The 19,992-nt window shown below is 49.7% G+C and overlaps 1 protein-coding gene across 2 annotated transcripts in view; it reads right to left on the bottom strand.

Annotated features, from left to right (window-relative positions):
* The window catches only part of NSF (N-ethylmaleimide sensitive factor, vesicle fusing ATPase), a 79,405-nt gene that overhangs the window by 9,277 nt on the left and 50,136 nt on the right, over positions 1-19,992 (bottom strand). For both annotated transcript variants that reach the window (XM_018921320.3, XM_009096567.4), the window contains exons 9-17: positions 19,108-19,307; positions 15,377-15,542; positions 14,844-14,918; positions 14,329-14,516; positions 11,004-11,099; positions 10,106-10,262; positions 8,722-8,855; positions 7,225-7,291; positions 6,956-7,035 (exon numbers count right to left, since the gene is read on the bottom strand). In XM_018921320.3, coding sequence (XP_018776865.1) covers positions 6,956-7,035; positions 7,225-7,291; positions 8,722-8,855; positions 10,106-10,262; positions 11,004-11,099; positions 14,329-14,516; positions 14,844-14,918; positions 15,377-15,542; positions 19,108-19,307 — 1,163 coding nt within the window. The remainder of the gene's footprint in view (positions 1-6,955; positions 7,036-7,224; positions 7,292-8,721; positions 8,856-10,105; positions 10,263-11,003; positions 11,100-14,328; positions 14,517-14,843; positions 14,919-15,376; positions 15,543-19,107; positions 19,308-19,992) is intronic.

A 19,992-nucleotide genomic window follows, 5' to 3' on the forward strand; every position in this document is an offset into this window, starting at 1 on the left:
AGCTGCCCACCCTCTGGACTCATCCAGCAAACTTTCCCTAAAGGATCAGTTCAGTGGTGGCCAGCCTGGGCAGTGGCACCCTGAGTGAGCTGGACCAAAGGCAGCAGGGCAGTGGGAGGTGGCAGCACACACAGAAAGGGCTCTAAAGCCCAGTGACACTGAGGGAACCATTGGCACTGCTCCCTGTGGGAATTCTGTGGGAACAGCAGCTCAATCTCACTCTGTGTGTGACCCCTGGGACAGATTTAGAACAGGAAAAGAGCAAAACAGGATCACTGTTCTGCCATGTGAGCCCAGGAGTTCCTTCCTGTTCCAAACACAACTTCAGAGCCATCATTTCTGAGCTGGGGGTGTTCCCCTGGAGAAGGGAAGGGCCTGGGGACACCTCAGAGCACCCTCCAGTGCTTAAAGGGGCTCCAGGAGAGCTGGGGAGGGACTGGGGACAAGAGGGAATGGATTCACACTGCCAGAGGGCAGGGCTGGATGGAATATTGGGAAGGAATTGGTCCCTGGGAGGGTGGGCAGGCCCTGGCAAAGGGTGCCCAGAGCAGCTGGGGCTGCCCCTGGATCCCTGGCAGTGCCCAAGGCCAGGCTGGACAGGGCTGGGAGCAGCCTGGGACAGTGGGAGGTGTCCCTGCCATGGCAGGGGTGGCACTGGGTGGGTTTAAGGTCCCTTCCAACCCAAACCATTCCATGTTTCTGTGATTCTGTTCAGTTGGAGAAGTCAGACAAAAGGTCAGAAATAGGGAATAATTTCTCTAAGTAGATCCTTGGTAAAACCAGAGAGGTTTATAAAATCCTAGGTGGTGTAGAGGGGATGAGGGAGAGACTGCTGCTCATCATGACAGAAACCAGGGAGCACAAGAAGGAATTCTCAACCATCAGATAAACTGAACTAAAGGGTGTTTGCCGTCACCAGCAGCTCAGCTGGACTCAGGCACGCACAGTGCTAAGAATGGAAAGGCTTAACAAGGTTGAAAAGCTCCAGGATGAGTTTCCACAGGGCAGATCCATCAGCAAATTTTAGATATCTCTGTTAAAATCTATTCCCAGGTCCCTGAACCACTGACGTGGTTGGGAGCTCCTCAGAACAGATGGCTACTCCTCAAAAGTGCTTCAAATTTTTAACAGCTCCACCCAAAAGATCCTGATTTTTCCCAGCTCTCCTCAGAAGAAGCCATGCCTTCAACTCCCTGCTTTAAACCTGACCTCTGGAAAGCAGCCACAGTGACCTGACAGGGCAGGAGTCCCTCGAGCTCCTCCAACTTTCAGGCAACCCAACAAACAAGTGAGAAGCCCCAGGGCAGCACTGCCTGCCCCAGGAATTGTGGAGGCAGCAGGAAAAGCCAGCAAACTGAAGAAGCTGCCCTCAGCCAGCTCCTCTGCACTCATTTCCTGGCATTTGCTCTTGTTCCAGGGTCCCAGCATGGCTCAGCCTGGGATGGCCCTGCTGCCACTCCCTGCTCCTGCAGGGCCATCCCAGAGCACACAGCACAGGCCTCATTACTGAGGGTGCAGTCCCATTTTCAGAAAAATTCACTTTTTGCATCCTTCATTCCTACAGCAGCCATGGGGAAGGCAATGTGCCACGTGCTCAGCCCACAGAAAATCAGGATTCAAGCCAAACTCCCAAAATTCAGACATAACATGGGAGTGAATTACCAAGGAAGGAGGAACAGCTGGAGATCATTTGGTGTCACAGTCACAACCAGGGCACTTCCAGCCCAGTTCTTCCATCCCCAGAGATCACACACAGGCACAGCCTTAGGCCTGCACCCATCCTGTCCATTTTCAGGCAAAGTGCCCCAGTTTGGAGCCCAAGGTCCCTCTGTGCTGACAGGGGGACAGAGCAGAGGTGTGTGTCCTGCCCTTCTGCCTTCTAGAAGAGGATGAGCCCAGAGCTGAGCCCTCTGCTGCAGGGTTTGCCTGACTGAAGGATGTTCTCATGCACACAAGAAGCCTCTTGAACCAACCAATTTTTCCAGGATGGATTCCCCATCCCCAGCAGCCATTCCCAGCAGGCAGCACATCCCTGCCGAGGGGGAAGCCGACCATGACACAGTTACAGACCCTGCTGTGAGCAGCTGCAGCCTCAACACTCAGTGGAGTCCTCAGCTACAGAATTTCAGCAAATCCAGCCAGCCCCAGGCCAGGGGAGCCTGAGCTCTGCTGGAACCAGGTCCTGGTGACATTGAGGTGCCTCTGTCACCCACCAGCTGCTCACTGTGCCCTTGTACACCTTTATCCTTGTGTTTGGGGTCTTGGAAATTCCTCACATGCAAAGGGGGAAACACAATTCCCCAGGTTTGTGCACATAAAAGTAACATCACTGGTGACTGGAATTGCTTCCAATTCACACAGAGTGATGTGGGATCAGGAATGCACCTGGGATTACATCAAACAAGGAGATTCTTCCCCTGTAACCTTCAGAGCCTCCAGTGTCCCAGAGAGAAAAAGGGCTGGGCAGCAGTGGAAGGGCGGCCCCAGCAGTGGTGTCCCCTGGAGGGAAGGGGCTGGGGGCTCAGGGGGCAGTGGAAGGGCAGCCCCAGCAGTGGGTGTCCCCCGGAGGGAAGGGGCTGGGGGCTCTGGGGGCAGTGGAAGGGCGGCCCCAGCAGTGGTGTCCCCTGGAGGGAAGGGGCTGGGGGCTCTGGGGGCAGTGGAAGGGCAGCCCCAGCAGTGGGTGTCCCCTGGAGGGAAGGGGCTGGGGGCTCTGGGGGCAGTGGAAGGGCAGCCCCAGCAGTGGGTGTCCCCCGGAGGGAAGGGGCTGGGGGCTCTGGGGGCAGTGGAAGGGCGGCCCCAGCAGTGGTGTCCCCTGGAGGGAAGGGGCTGGGGGCTCTGGGGGCAGTGGAAGGGCAGCCCCAGCAGTGGGTGTCCCCTGGAGGGAAGGGGCTGGGGGCTCTGGGGGCAGTGGAAGGGCGGCCCCAGCAGTGGGTGTCCCCTGGAGGGAAGGGGCTGGGGGCTCAGGGGGCAGTGGAAGGGCAGCCCCAGCAGTGGTGTCCCCTGGAGGGAAGGGGCTGGGGGCTCTGGGGGCAGTGGAAGGGCAGCCCCAGCAGTGGGTGTCCCCTGGAGGGAAGGGGCTGGGGGCTCTGGGGGCAGGGGAAGGGCAGCCCCAGCAGTGGTGTCCCCTGGAGGGAAGGGGCTGGGGGCTCTGGGGGCAGTGGAAGGGCAGCCCCAGCAGTGGTGTCCCCTGGAGGGAAGGGGCTGGGGGCTCTGGGGGCAGTGGAAGGGCGGCCCCAGCAGTGGTGTCCCCCGGAGGGAAGGGGCTGGGGGCTCTGGGGGCAGAGGAAGGGCAGCCCCACCAGTGGGTGTCCCCTGGAGGGTACCCTGCCCAGGCAGACATTCCCTGAGCCTGCCCAGCCCGCTGGGGCTCGCTGGGGATGCTGAGGTCCCTCCCTCCCTCCCTACCAGGCCGATTGTTGGAAGCAGCAGGGAGGCACATGTGAACCTCCCCGGGGCTGGGAGAGCCTCCAGGCCCGTGTGACTCTGCATGTAGATGAAGCAGCCCCGGCTCTGGGAGCTGCTGCTGCTCAGTTCTCAGGGAAGGCTTTTTCTCCTGCTTGGCTCCCTGCTGAGACAGCCCTTTTCAGCCTTTCCATCCCCCAGTCCCTGCTCCTGCACAACACAGGCAAACTTGATTGAATTAAAGACCCAAGAGAACATGGTTTATTTTCTTCTCTTCAAGGCATTTCAGAAAAGATTTTTAATTGGTTTAAAAAAAGATGCTGAACAAAATGCAATGGTTTCCAGCCCTCTTGAAGCAGCAGTAACAGATAGCACTATTTAACACTGCTGAGTGGAACCACAAGCAGGAGCTGTGACTGGCAATTTAAAGCAAGCTCAGAGAGGTTTCTAGTTTATTTAAAGTCTAAAGTGTTTACCCTCAAAAGGAAACCAGAACCTTCAAGTGTTTGCCCTTCCCACACCATGTTCCAATAATCCAGCCTGGGAGGAAGAGTGGAGCCTGGGAGGCAGCTTCAATTCAACAGACACACACCTCGATGCATAATTAATAACATTTCATCCCAGAAATGCTTCTCTTCCACACAGAGCCTGCAGTGATTGCAGGGAGCTGCCTGCACATCAAGAATATCCCTGCAAGTGATGTGACACCCCAGAGAATTCATAATCTGGGCCATAGCAGTGGGAGCAGCCGTGGTGACAGGACAAGGGGGAACAGCTTCCCCCTGCCAGAGGGCAGGGCTGGATGGATGTTGGAAGGAAATTCTTCCCTCTCAGGGTGGGGAGGCCCTGCAGTGGAACTCCCAAAGAAGCTCTGCATCCCTGGAAGTGCAGGGGGTGGAATGAGATGGGCTGTAAGGGCCCTCCCAACCCAAAGATTCTTGGAAATCAGCTCAGTATTTCAGGTACCCTCCATGAGTGAAACACTGAAGCAAAGGGAACAGGTATTGTCTCCCCAGCATCCTGCCAAGAATTCCTCTCAGCACAGGGATGTCCCATTTTCACAAGGAATGATGCTAAACCATGATCCCAGCCCCACAGAAATCCAAGGTGCTTTGAGCCCATGCAGGTCAGCCCCACTCAGAGCCTGTATCTGCATCTCAAACCCCAGCAAGCCCTGAGATCAGCCATTCCCTCCAAAGAAACTGCTCCTCAAGGCAACCTGTAATCTCCCAGGGGACGTGGAAGGTGTTGATTAACCCTCAGGATTATTTCCTTACTTGAATTCAAAACCCCCAAAGAGTCTTTGTGTCCAAATCAAGCCCCTTTAACAGTACACTGCCACAGCAGAAAAAGCCTTTCCTGCACAGCTCTATTTCTGACACACAGCTTTGGGTTTTTAAAAGCCCAAGATCCCCACCTGCCATGGCTATCCCAGGGAACTCACTCCAAACACACCAGGAACTGCCAGAGCAGGGCAGCCCAAAGGGCCCAGCTCACCCCATGTCCCGATTCCCACAAACCTGGACACTTAAAAAAAGAAAAAAAACCCACATGATCAATCAACCAGTGACATTTCCTCAGCAAATTCACCCTCTACCCTCCAACAATTTATGGCTTAAGTCACCATAATATTGGCTGTCAAGGCAGAGTCTCCCAGCCCCCAGGGCACTTCAAACCCTGCTGAGCACAAATCTCTGCAACAAGTGCAAACTTGGCAAATATCTGTGAGCTGCATCCTGTGTCCTGCTCTTGGGAGCCCCAGGTGCCACCCAAAGGGTAGGAAAAGCCAGCAAACTGAAGAAGCTGCCCTCAGCCAGCTCCTCTGCACTCATTTCCTGGCATTTGCTCTTGTTCCAGGGTCCCAGCATGGCTCAGCCTGGGATGGCCCTGCTGCCACTCCCTGCTCCTGCAGGGCCATCCCAGAGCACACAGCACAGGCCTCATTACTGAGGGTGCAGTCCCATTTTCAGAAAAATTCACTTTTTGCATCCTTCATTCCTACAGCAGCCATGGGGAAGGCAATGTGCCACGTGCTCAGCCCACAGAAAATCAGGATTCAAGCCAAACTCCCAAAATTCAGACATAACATGGGAGTGAATTACCAAGGAAGGAGGAACAGCTGGAGATCATTTGGTGTCACAGTCACAACCAGGGCACTTCCAGCCCAGTTCTTCCACTCCCAGAGATCACACACAGGCACAGCCTTAGGCCTGCACCCATCCTGTCCATTTTCAGGCAAAGTGCCCCAGTTTGGAGCCCAAGGTCCCTCTGTGCTGACAGGGGGACACAGCAGAGGTGTGTGTCCTGCCCTTCTGCCTTCTAGAAGAGGATGAGCCCAGAGCTGAGCCCTCTGCTGCAGGGTTTGCCTGACTGAAGGATGTTCTCATGCAGCCCAGCAGCAGCACACATCCAGGATGCAATGAGCAAATGGACAATTCAATACTTTAAGTTCCTTTGACAGCTGAACCAAACCAAGTTCTGTTTTCCCCTCTATTTCTGAGAACAGCCTTGTCCTGGCAGCAGGTCAGTGATTACAGGAGATGAGGGGACCAGGAATGGCTCTGCTGCTGCACACAGGCAGCTGCTCTGCTCCAAGCACATGATAAAACTTGGTTGCTGTTGTGTTACAGACTTCACATGGCCTAGAAAGCTCGCTGGGAACATCTTTGTTCTCCCAGGCTGACAGTCACACAGGGAACTCAGGGCCTGTGGCATTACAATTTAGTTCAAAGTCTTGGATTTGAAAGGTCTTTTCACCAAACTCTCTGATGAAAACAACACTCACACACAGGCTCCTGTGCCAGGATATGAAACATGACAAAAAACTGACTTCACCCAGACTGAGCTTCTCTGCTTTTTCCTGACACCAACTTTCAAGGTGTTCCTGTTAGGATGTTATTTATTCATGCAGATCTCTCACACACAGAGCAGAAAGGCAGTGAAGGACAGGAAAATGGCAAACAAGAAAGGAGCCTCAGCCTGCCTGTCTCACCCAGCACGAGCTGCAGAACCCTCAGCACTTGTGATGTTCCTAAATCTCATCGAGCCACCAAGTGCAAACAGACAGGATCAGCACGAGAGACAAGCTCTTAAGCTTCCCTCAGTCATTGTAATTAACACCTGATCATTTCAAGTTAAGAACAAATGAAACCCCTGACAACCACAATCACAGATTACACAGAAATTGATCTATAAATAGGGAGGGAGCACGTGGCTGAGCCAGGGGTGGGTCTGCCCTGAACAGCTCCTCAGAGGGCACAGCTGGCACAATTCAGCTTTACATGCTGAAGGTTAAACTGCTTTCCTTAGTCAGTATTTTTAGGACTAACTGCAGAAGATACAGCCCCCAGTAAATAGATATTTCAAGCTGAATCCCTTGTGGTTATCCTAGAAATGTCCAAGTGAATGAAGAGCAGCAGGCTGGGATTAAGGTGGCTGACTCAGACAAAGCATTGACACCACTGGCAGCTCTGAGGCAGCCACAGAGCTCCCACTGTCCATTCCTGCAGGAACAGGGACAGGGACAGCTCCCACTGTCCCATCCCTGCCTTACCTGAGGGGGGGCTTTCTTCAGCAGCACCAGAAGGGCTTGCAAGACCAGGTTGGAGAACCGAGGCCCAATTGGGACATAATCTGAAAGGAAAAACTCATTTTAATGTCCATGGAACAGGTGCACATTTAAGCCACTCCACTGTAGCAAAATCAGATCAATGCCCCTGAAGTGAATGGTTGCAGATAATCTCCAGCTTGCAATGTTTCAACATTGCAAATACATCAATATTTCTGCAGCAGCCAGCACAGCTCTCCCTCCTCCTGACTCACCTAGAAGTCGCTCAATGTCGTCCACAACAACACAGCTGAGCTGGGACTTGTAGGCATCATCAAAGATCTGAAAAACAGTGAAATTTCTCAGGGTTAAACCTCAGCCACAGGACTGGGACAGCCACAGCTGGGCCTGCTGATGTGGGTTCAGCTGAACACAGCAGCACTGAGAGGAACAATCTGAGAATGAAACAGGTGGGAAATGTGAGATCAGGCTCCCTGTAGGCAATAAAACACTGCCATCTCCACCATTTCAGTTTATTTATTCATTTACTCCCCACCCTTGGCAACAAGCAGCTGCCCTGAGGTTCCCTGTAAGCCAGGGAGAAACCAGCACCATTTCCCTGTTTTTGGAGCTGGGACAAGACTGATAATGTGTCACACACACACACACAGAACCTGCCCAGCTGTAACACAGCTGTGCAGCTTTTCTCCTCAGGCTGGATACAGGGCACTGTCCAGCCTGCAGGGAGAAGGGACTGACTGAGGGCTGGATCTCAGCCCCAGTCACCCTTACTGGAGCAGCACAATGTCCTGCACAGCTCTGGCTGTGAGCAGGAGGCAGCACTAAGGACAGCAGTGGTGCTGCAGCCCTGCCCCCAGCAAACCCTGACCCCAGTGAACCCAAAGGCTCCTTTTGGAATCCAAATCCCAAACTGGACCTCCATTGCTTCTCCTAAGAACCTTCTTTCCCTTACAAACTCTACAACCCTGCACCAATGTGATAGGAGTGACATTCAGCTCACATGCTCCATTCAGTATCAATCCTCTGAAGAATAAGTGCTGGGCTGCTCCAGGGAATGAAAATGTTCAACTCATTCCCACTCCCCAGCTGCCCAGGTTGTTAAACCTCGTGTTTAAATAAAAACCCCACCTCAGAACAGGTCCAGTCCCACTCAGGCAGGATCTGCTCTCCCCAAGTGCAGCTCTAAGCCCTTCCTGGCTCCCCCTCCACAGGCAGAGCTCCAGCCCTGCTCATCCCAGATCTGCTCTGCTGCACTTTGCCAGGATCTCACACCAGACTTGAAACCTTTCCTGACACACTCAGTGCCACAAAAACATTGTGACAGGAGTCTGGTGTGACAGTACAGGAGGGAATGGATTCATACTGACAGAGGACAGGGCTAGGTGGGACACTGGGCAGGAATTGTTCCCTGGGAGGGTGGGCACGCCCTGGCACAGGGTGCCCAGAGCAGCTGTGGTTGCCCTTGGATCCCTGGCAGTGTCCAAGGCCAGGCTGGATGGGGCTTGGAGCCACCTGGGACAGTGGAAGGTGTCCCTGCCATGGCAGGGGGTGGCACTGGGTGAGCTTTAAGGTCCCTCCCAACCCAATCCATTCTACAATTCTGTGATACATTCAACCTTATAAATAAATGTATGCAGGATTTCCAGACCTAGAGAGAGCAGAAAACACCATCCCAGAGGTAATTCACCTTTCCCTGCAGGAGAGAACCCAGAACTGGGCTGGCACCAGGCACAAGGATGACACACACATACCTTCTTCATGGCCTGGCACTTGGCTGTTTCAGAAAACCCAATCATCTTATCAGGAGAACAGATCTTGATAAAGGGGAAGTTGGATTCCTCTGCTATTTTTGCTGCTAAAGCAGTCTTCCCACTGTGGGGGGGGCCTGAAGCAAAGGACAAACAAGGAATAAACAAGGCAGAAAACAGCTCTGACAATGCTCAGTGTGAAGGATACCAAGGGTATGTTTAGAATTCCATCCAGAGGCATCTGCAGTGTGAAATGAATGTTTTTCCTGCTTGCAGAAGGAACACACTATCTCCTGCTGCAACCCAATCCTCCACATGAAGGCAATTGATGGAACTACTTGAGCACATGCAGAATGATTTACCATGACACAAAAGAGGGCATTACACTTTCTGTAGGAGCAGCCATGGCACCAACACGTGTGAGTTTGTGTTTTGGATGAATTTCTTGAGCTTATGTCCTGTCTCAGTGTCATCTCTTCTGGCACCCTAGCAAACAAGCCAGCAGCAGGCACACCAGGGAAACACTGGCAAAGGCAATTTGTTATTTGCCTGAATTCACACCAGGATAATTCAGAGACCAAAGACACACCTGAATCCATGCAGCCAACATGAATCAGTTGGGAGGGACAAAAGCAATTGCTGGGCACAACACAAGGAATTACTCAGGGTTAACTCCAAAGCTACAGACCACAAGCAACAGTGGTAATGCATCTTTTTGTACTTTGGGAAAGGAAAAAGGGAAGAGATAAATAACAAATTCTACTCCAATATAACAAATTCTCCTCCAAAACCTGTAACACAGACACTGGGACCAGTTTCCAATACCTGAAAACTCAACCTAAGGCAGTAATTGGATAGAGGATAGGCAGTCTGGATAGAGGGAATCCACCTTAAACTGACTGAGACACCCAAATGTGGCTGCTTGAACTCAGCTAATTGCACTGATGAGCTCTCCAGTGACTTCAAAGAGGATTTAGACAACTGACTCAGCTAGAGACATCTCCACTGTAAACCAGCCAAATTCAGGTTACTCACTGGGTACATTTGGGTTATTTAGTGGGTACATTTTGGGTATTCACTGGGTACATTTTGGTTATTTAGTGGGACATTTTGGTTACTTAGTGGGCACATTTTAGTTCTTCACTGGGTACATTTTGGTTCTTCACTGGGCACATTTGGTTTTTCACTGGGCACATTCCCTTCTCCCTTGTTCCAAGCACAGGATTCCTTTGGCTGAGCAATTTTAATATCCAAAGCAGTTTCACCCAAGCAAACTGAAAGAGCCCAGCTCCATTTGTCCCCCAAGGTGTTTCCTGCAGGTGCAGGATGTCAGAGGTGAGCAGAAGCAGCCTCCAGAGGGATTCCCAGGTGTTTCTCTCAGCTGTACCTTCCAGCAGGACGCTGACCAGGGGAGTGCGGTCGCTGTTCTTGGTCTGCTGCACCAGCAGCTCCCCATCATCCAGCACCCTCGTCACTGGGTCCCCCCACTTGATGATGCCATTCATGATGTAGCTGGCATAGTCCTCCTGGTTGGTTCCAAATGCCTGTAGAAGAGAAGGAACACTTCTTTTAGCAAAGAATTTTTCATGCCATCAGAAAAACCATGAAACAATTAAACAAAAATGACCAGGAGCAAGGCTCTGGGAGATGCTGAAGTGAGACAGCCCCTGGTGACTCACAGCATTCCAGCGCAGAGCTGAATACAAGTGGAGACCAGACATGTTCAGAACCATCTTTTCATAGGCCCTCACAAGCAGTTCCAGTCAGTGCAAGTTGCCAGTGGGTTCTGACTCCACACTGCGTGGAGACAATTCTCAGAAACGAGGCTTAAACCTCCTCCTACAGCCCAGGGTAAAGCTGCCATTCCAGCTCCAAGAACTTGACCCCAGGTGATGGTCAGGTCAGTCCCCATCCCTGCCTTCCCCTGTCTGAATTCTCTCTCCCAGAGGACACCCAAAATTCACTGGCATCCTGTGCACTGACATTCTTCCAAATGCCCCCCTGGAGATCTCCACTGGTGACCTTTGTCTTCATGCCCCCAGGAACTGAAGTGGCCTAAAAGGGAAAGCTGTGGCAAGGAGAAGAAACCCCCAGCTGTTCTTTATCTGTTCTGGTTCTCTTTATGACTCTCTGGGCAGCAACAGGCACACAGAGAGAGCTCAGAGCTCCCCACCTTCAGAGCACAGGACATGCCATCCCACGGGGCACCCCTGCTGTGTGACCCCAAAGGAAGTGTCCCTCCCATCCCTGACTGCACTGGTGGCTGCTCCTGCAGCCCCCCTTACTGGTTTGATGTCGTTCTCCAAGGATGCAAAGAAGTCTCCTCTGGTCACTCGCAGGCTCTCTGCCTTCTCCATGTCCACCTCCACTTTGTTGCTGGCCTAGAAAGGCAATAAAGGCCACACTGAGGTGCTGCAGCACCACCCAGCAACCCCCAGCCTCCCTCCACAGCCCCAGCCTGTGGGGCCAGTGGGTACCCCTGGAGCCACACCCCAGCCCCACAGAGCCACTCAGGGCAGCTGTCCCACCCCACTGTGTCACCATGATATTTTATGGAAAATCCCTTTGCCAGGATTTTCCTCCTGAGAAGCTGAGAAGCCTCAGAAAAGAAATGTGAACAATAATTATCTGATTGTTTGGAATGTGGTCTGGAGGCTGCTCATCAACAGGGGCATCCTTGATTGGTTCCATGTGAATTGTTTTTAGTTAATGCCCAATCCCAGTCCAGCTGTGTTGGGACTCTGGTCAGTCACAAGATTTTGTTATTCATTCCTTTCCAGCCTTCTGATGTCTCCTTTCTCTTTCTTTAGTATAGTTTTAGTAGAGCATTTTCATATCATATCATATCAAATCAGCTTTCTGAGAACTTGGAGTCAATTCTCATCTCTCACCTCTCATCTCTCACCTGGGGACCCTCCCACCACCACAGGGTGATGCTGAAGGGCAGAGGAGCTCTGTGACCCCCCATTTCAGAGAAGCCACCCCAGCTAAGAGCAGGGCAGGAGCTCTGGCCCACCCTTGCTGCTGCTGTGCTGCAAAGCAGGAGCCAGTGAGGCTCAGACTGGTGCCAGTGTGGGACTGACCTCAGCCCAGTTCAAACTTTTAGAACTAACTGGGATTACACAGGTACCCTTTGGAAATGGGATCTAAGACAAATAAACTACATTTAACCCTCAGAAATGTGTCCCAGACATTCCCCTCCAACAGGGACCTGTAAGAACATAGTGCACCAGAGCACGGGAAGGAAAAATAACAATAAAAAGAATGACATGGTGCTTGTCTAGAGGAGCAGCAAATGCAGCCCCTAAACAGCAACCACAGGACCCCAGCCTGGGCAGTCCTGCTGTGCCAGACACACCTGCAGCCAGAGCATGGCTGAAATGAGAGTCTCTTCTCCCAAAAACACCCACCAAGCACAAACACAGATACCAAACAAACAACTGAGGGGATCCTTAGCACAGGTGATCCCTCTTCTACTTTGCAGAGGGAGATGAAGGTACCTGAAACGCTCAATAAATTCCTGAAGCTGTGTGTACACTTGAAACCAGGGGGGCTCTTACCTCCCCAGCCTTTAATGAGCTCATGTTTGACTTTTTCACACACACACTTTGAGAGATAACCACAAGAGTTTAAATGATTCAGAAGAAAATTCCCCTTCATTTTCCATTTGTGCTCTTGCTTCTCACAGGTGCTTCTGAAAACTGGGTCAGGCCTGTGATGTATATTTTAAGTTTTCAGTACTTGTAGGAAAGAATAAAGTATTTTACAGCTTCATTTAGCTAAAAGCAATTTCAGAATAAAGAATATTACCCAAAATTACTATGTCAAAGTGTTTGAAAAGCAAAACAACACGTGGCCACTTCCCATGTGGAAAACACATCCATACATTACTGAGATGTGGATCACAAAGCACCCAGAGGAGGGGACTGCTCTTTCACATCTGCACATTGCCATCTCCCCTTTTCCCACATGATTTCTGGGCACAACAGGGAATAGATCAAAACACCAACATTCCCCAAACTCACCCAAAACTCCAGCACTGAGAAAACATCAACTACAAGCAAAATTAATTATTTAAGGAAAATGTTTTGCCTGCAAAGGGAACAATCCAGAAGTGCTGATTTTTATTTTGAGACAGAGCACAAGAAAATGAGAAAGTGATGATGTTTGTGGTATTCTGCTATATAAAACAACAACTTGTCAAGTGTTTTGGTTATACAAGACTAATTAGCAAGAAGAGTAATTCTTCCTTTAGAAGGAGCACTCCCAGGAGATACAAATGTCTAAGCAGCAAATGATTTCTCACTTAAATGAAAGTGTGATTTGCTCTCCTCACATTTGAGGCTGAGCAGACTTTTACAGTCCCTGTGCTGTGGGATTGATGTCCAGGGCTTCTCCCTGCAGGAGCTGCCCCCAGTCCTGGCCAGGGGAGCAAGGGCTGTGCCTCAGGCTCCTTCCTCACCAGCTCATCATCTCATATTTCAACACCACTGAATACTGAGCTTTGCATTTGCCTCCCCAGCCCTGACATTTCACAGCCCTGAGCTCCCTCCTGCAGCCAGAGGGACTGGGGGGCAGGGAAGGGTTCCCTGAGAACAGAGGGACTTGGGAAGGTGGCATGACCCAGAGGATGTGGGGTGCTCACCATGTCAGCACTTATCTGCAGTGGAAAGTTTTGTACAAAGCCCTCTGAATGTGGATTGGAGCAGAGGGTCCCTTCCATGGCTGGAACACTTCCCCACACAAAGCACCTCCTCTGCTCTCCTGGCTCTTGCATGAGGAAGCAGTGAGGAGCCATCCCCATGCCCTGATCCCAGCACACTCCCCATGACCCTTCCCATGCTTTTTCAGGCTGAGGAATCCCAGTTTAACCATTTTTCCAAAGAAAACCCTCCTGTACCTCTGACCCCCTGCTGTCATTCCTGGTTCCAGCACAATCCAAGCACACCAGGGATTTGATCACAGCCCCACTTTTGCTCTTTACCTCTCCTGGTAAATTCTAACCTTGCTGTTTTGCTGTTTTTCACTGACAGGGACTGAGCTGGGATTTCCAGACCATTCCAGCTCCAAGAACTTGACCCCAGGTGATGGGTCAGGTCAGTCCCTGTCCCTGCCTCCACCTGTCTGAATTCTCTCTCCCAGAGGACACCCAAAATTCACTGACATCTTTCCAAATGCCCCCTGCAGATCTCCACTGGTGACCTTTGTCTTTATGCCCCCAAACCAGCTCTGAGGTTGTAACCTCCCCCTCCTTACAGAACATTTGCCAACACATTGAGCTGCTCAGGCTCCAGCACAGCCTCCCTAGAAATGGCTGCTCTAATTCCCACCTCATCTCCTGGGTCCAATGCACAAACTGTACCCAAGACTTTCAGTTTTTAGCAAAACACTCTCCAAAATCATCTCTTCCACCCCAGCAAGCTGTGCAAAAGGCACCTGGAGGGTAGGAGAGGGAAGAGGGAATTCAGAATGAAAGAAAATCACAGGGAAAAGGTGATTTTCATCTCCTAAGATACACTGATAGGCCCCTTTCCAGTTGGAGGGAACATTCCATATGCCAAACACAATTATTTTTCCATTTTTGCCCCAGTAGGACATGACAGGACTGACCTTAATGTGTCTGTTCATGGCAGTGGACTGAGCAGCTCGAACCAAACCTTCCAGCTCAGCACCACTGAAGTTTTTGGTCTCCACTGCCAGCTCTGCAATGTCCACATCCTCAGCCAGGAGCTGGTGCTCCCTCATCCTCACTGTGTGGATGTGCAGGATCTGGAATCGGCCCTTCTCGTCTGGCAGGCCTGGAATGGGGGAGAGAACAAACCCAACCCCTGAGCACAGCTCTGCAAATCCCCTGGCCCTCCCCTCAGTGTTGTCACATTTTCTGAAAGATCCCTTTGCCCAGGAGTTATTCAGGGTCCTGCCTGCCCATCTCTGCTGGGCAGAATCTCAGATCAGGTTTATCAGTAGGGAAGTGCTTTATTGATCTGATTTAATTGCTGTTCTGGAGGGAGCTGCAGGAAGTTCAGCACCTGAACCATGCTGGGGATTGCTCACATTAGGATCTGTATTTGCTTTGCTGCTGTAGGTCCATGGAGCTGAGGAATTGGGCTCTGCAGTGTGCTTACCAATCTCCATCTTCACCTCCAGCCTCCCCGGCCTCAGCAGGGCCTCATCAATCAGGTCAGGTCTGTTGGTCATCCCTGAAGTCAAAGTTAAAACAAAACACTGTTATCTGAGCTTCCTGAGTGGGTTTCCAGCCCCTGGTACAGCCCATAGAGCTAGGGAGACACTCAAAGAGTCCCAAGAAAACAGACAGAAGGCACTCATCTTCTGGAATGCTGGGAAATGCTCAGGGAGAGCCAGGGCAACAGGGATCAAACCTGTGCTTGTGGCTCTGCCTGTCCTTGGGCTCCTGCAGCAGGACAAGCACAGCAGAGCAGCCCCACTCCCCACGGGCTGATACATCCATTCTATCAGTCCTTGCAGGTTCCCCTAAACTATGAAACCCTCTTACCAAAAACTAAATAAGGAAATTGCTGAAAGCAGCAATAACTGCCAACCATAGCAGCACCTCCCTTTAAACCTGCTGCTGATGCTGCTCCAACAACAGCTGACCAAAAGCCCAGCCCTCAGGACAGAGCAAGGCAGCCCCACCTACCAATGACCAGGATGTTGTTGAGCTGCTCCACACCATCGATCTTGGAGAGCAGCTGGTTCACCACGGTGTCGTGCACGCCAGTGCTGCCAGCCATGCTGCCCCTCTGCTTGCAGATGGCATCAATCTCATCAAAAATGATGATGTGCACCCCACTGTTGGCTCCAAGCTGTGGGAGAGAGGACAGGAGTGTCACCAGATTGCTGGGAGCAATCCAAAATCAGCACCAAGCTCAGCCACACGGACACAGTATTGGATTGGCAGGGACCCTCATGGCAGGGAGGAATGATGGATCTGAGTCCATGTTCTCAGAAGGCTAATTTATTATTTTATGATACTGTATTCTATTAAAGAATACTATACTAAACTAGACTAAAGAATACAGACAGGATTACAGAATGCTAAAATGATAATAATGAAAACTCATGACTCTCTCCAGAATCTGGACACAGCCTGGCCATAATTGGCCACAGAGCTAAAACAACTCCCAGCAGAATGCAATGGAACAATCACCTGTGGGTAAACAATCTCCAAACACATTCCACATGAGCACAACTCAGGAGAAGCAAATGAGATAATTTTTGTTTTCAGTTTTCTCTGAGGCTTCTCAGCTACCCAGGAGAAAAATCCTGGGCAAAGGGATTTTTCAGAAAATGGGAATGTGACAGACCCAGCACTGAGACTCCCTGTGTGCTCAGTATCACACCTGTGTGTGTGTGTATCTCACCCCTCTCCAGGGGAACACCCTGCCCATTTCCACGTCAGGGGGCTCTGCCCAAACTCAGGACTTTGCAGCTGCCCAGGTTTTAAGGAAGAGCACAAGGCTGAGCAAGCCAAGCAAAGGCCAAAGCTCAAAGGGTCCCAGCACTCAGCACCTGGGAAAGGGACAGGTACCAGGGACAGGGAACAAGGCCTGTCTGTGGAGGGAGGGATGCACCAGGGGGGAACCACAGCAGCTTTATTGATAATGTTTTTAAGGAGCCCAGTCAGCCCCAGCACTGCCACTTCCAGGTTCACTCAGGGGTGAGGCAGTTGCAGCTGGTAAGAGAACAGGATACTTTTTGTGACTGCATTATGAAGCTCCTTCCCTTCAAATTCCACCTCCAAAACATCTTTTGTGGCCAGAGCAGACCATGTTATCACTGGGTGCATGTGCTGGCCCTGGCAATCTGCCCCAGACAGAGGCAGCACAATGCAAACCTTTGGGAGACCCTTTTAATCTCCCAGCTGTCATCAGGCCCAGCCCCTGCAGCCAATATTGAGTGGATTTTAACAGGTGTGTTATTGCCAGGGGAAAGCAGCTCCCAGAGATGCTGCAGCCACCAGGGAGCAGGAGATTGCTGACGTGGGTCTGTGTTACCACACAGAGCTGATTGACTGACTAAGAAACCTTTTGCTGAAGAAATGAAATTATTTCAAGTCACCACCAAAATCTGAGTCTTGTGAGCTGAATAAAATTAAGGGATCATTTGCTAATGACTTCTAAAAAGACTTCCCTGTATTTAACTGTGACTAGCCTGACATTTGATTTTCTTTATCAGAAAAATCTATCGAGATCAAGTGATCCACAGCAGAGAAAAATTACCATAGCACACATGAAAGAAGTACTTATACCATGAAACTAAAGACTGGGGTTTTGAAAGGATAAAAAACATCATTGGAAAAAAACAGAATTTTTATTTTCACTTCCAGTTTCAAAGATCTCTAGTTTCAAGACATTATTCTCATCCATTAGTTTTCTGCTGAGAAAAATTAACCATGTATTGATTATAACACTTCAAGTGCTGTAACTTACCAATAAGCCTGCAACCTAAAAACCTGAAAGCTGATGTGCCAGCTTAATTTAGTAAGAAAAATCCAAACAGATTCAATTATGTCACTCCCACAGAGGGAAAAAAAACAAAAAAAGAGAGACTGAAAACAGAGGAAAGTTTGCAGAATCTGAGTTTTAAGGACTTTTGGAGAAGGTGACAGCACATGACCCCAAGCAAGCAGGGTGGGCACTGCTGTATTGCTCCCAGATAACTGTGCAGGGAATCTCAGCACACTGCCCCTGTCTGCAGGGCTGGCTGGAGCCCAGCTGCCTCTCCAGCTTCCAAGGCTGTTTTCACAGCTGAGACTGGGTGAGCCTGCACACCACCAATACTGCACAACTCACCAGGAACAACCAAAACCCCAAGCCAAGCAGTGACTCTGTGCTGGGTCTTATTTTCCTTTTGTTAGGGTTGGGATCAAATGTGTGAGGTGCTATTTCTTGTTCAGACTCGGATGTTTATTAGTCCTTATCTATGTTACAGTCTCACAAACTGTAAGTTCTACAGCACTTGACATTCACAAACTAAAAAATGGAGTTGTCTCTCTCTATAAGGTCTTTTAAGGATAAACTGTCTAATTAAGAAATGACACCAAAATTATTTTTACTTTTAACCCAATAACTTTTTTTGTTATTTTTAATCCAATTATTTTTACTTTTAACCCATGGTCTGCAACGCAGACTTTTTTTATCTAATTACACAATACTACCTAAACCTATGAAGAAGAAGGTGAAGGACTAGCCTCCTCTCTAAAACCTCTATGTTGTTTTATATATATATTACCATATTCTAAAACCTTAAACTCTAAGTTTCCTACTATTATCTGAGGGGTGGTAACTTGATTGAGAATCTAAGGTTTTGTCTTCACTGAGCTGAGGTGGAAAGTGGGTGGGGGGAGGAGGAATGTTTTGGAAGGTTTCTCATTCTGAGTTCTGTGTGTGTTCCTTTTTACTTGTTCTAGCTTAATAAAATTTTCCCCTTTATTCCTAAGCTGGAGCCTGCTTTGCTCTATCTCTGGTCACATCTCACAGCAGACACTGGGGAGGATACATTTTCATGGGGGCACTGGCATTGCACCAGCATCAAACCATGACAGTGATATTGCACTCTTCTATTTGAACTACACATCTATCATCTCAGTTTTCTAATCCAATTTGAGAAGCTTTCTGCACAGCCTCAGGTCAATGCAGTGTTCTCCTGGGAGTCAGTGCCTGTCAGTACAGAAAGTCTCAGACTCTCAGTAACCAGGGTTCCAACAACCCTGCCTTTAATGCAAGCAGTAATTCTGAGATTCCAGACCCTTTCCTGTCTCTCCTGGTCTGTCACTGTCATATTTTCTGAAAAATCCCTTTGCCAGGAATTTTTCTCCTGGGAAGCTGAGAAGCCTCAGCTTCTCCCTGTTTTGCTGCTCTGGAATGTGGCTGGACATTGTTTACCAACAGGTGCAGTTTTGATTGGTTTCATGTGAATGGTTTTTACTTAATGACCAATCACCATTAGCTGTGTCAGACTCTGAGGAGTCACTCAGGAGTTTTTATTATCATTCTTGTTAAACCTTCTGGCTGTATCCTTTCTCTATTTCTTTAGTATGGTTAATGTGATTGATATGATATAGTATGATATAGGATAGCATAATATGGTATGTTATAATATGGTATGGTATAATATGATCTGATATAATAATATAATATGGTGTGGTATGATATTATATAATAGTATGATAGTAATATAATATGATAATAATATAATATAATGTAATATGATAATAATATAATGTAATATGATGATAATGTAATATAACATAACATATTCAGCCTTCTGAGAACATGGAGTCAGATTCATCTCTTCCCTCATCCCGGGGACACTCACAAAGACCACAGTGGTCTCATTCCCACCAGCCCCACTCCTGTGTGTCCTTACCCTCCTCTGCTCCTCCTCTGCATCAGCAAACAGCTTCCTGATGTTGGCCTCAGACTCCCCCACGTACTTGTTGAGGATCTCGGGCCCGTTGACCACCTTGGGCTCCCTGGCATTGAGCATCTTGCCGATCTGCCGCGCCATCAGCGTCTTCCCGCAGCCCGGCGGCCCGTAGAGCAGGATCCCCTTCACGTGCTTGCAGCCTGCAGGGACAGGGAAGGGATGCTTGACAAGGCTGGCCTAGAACAGAGACTAGAGGAGCTAAAGAATGAAGGAGGGTGCTGGGAAGGAGGAAAGCTTGACAAGAAAGTCTCACAGATATGTGTGCTTGGCAGAAAGATTTTTGAATGTAGAATCTGAAGAAGGAATAGAGATGGAAGCAAGTTTTGGTAGAGAAGAATTGCTGGGCCAGTCTTACTGGATAACCAAGGAGGCAAAGGGTGTGTTAGTTAGAAGGGGTTTTTATGGCTTAGAGCAAAGGATAAACCCACCCCAAACAAGAAGATGCTTTTACCAAGCAGAAAGAGAGCACCGGCAAACAAGTCAACAAATGTGGCAAGTAGAAAAAAGGTCTCAGAATTTTCTACTGCAAGAAAACTGAAAAAAAAAACTTCTAGCTTAAACTGTAATGTACTGACTGTGAGTGGAGAACAGTAACACAAATGTGGTAATGAAAGTAGTTATGACAGGCCATAGATAATAGTTAAGGTATAGTTTGGTTCTACTGTATGAAGATGCTCAGCAAAGAAAAGTGTATAATGCACTGTAACCAAAAGAAAAGTAGAGAATGCATTGTAACCAAAACCAAAGGGTCTCCAGGCCTGCCTGCAGCTGGAGCTGACAGCTGTAGGCACAGGCTCTGTCACCCACAACCCTGGGCTGCTGGAA

Source organism: Serinus canaria, chromosome 27 (assembly GCF_022539315.1).
Source record: "Serinus canaria isolate serCan28SL12 chromosome 27, serCan2020, whole genome shotgun sequence".
Lineage (NCBI taxonomy): Eukaryota > Metazoa > Chordata > Aves > Passeriformes > Fringillidae > Serinus > Serinus canaria.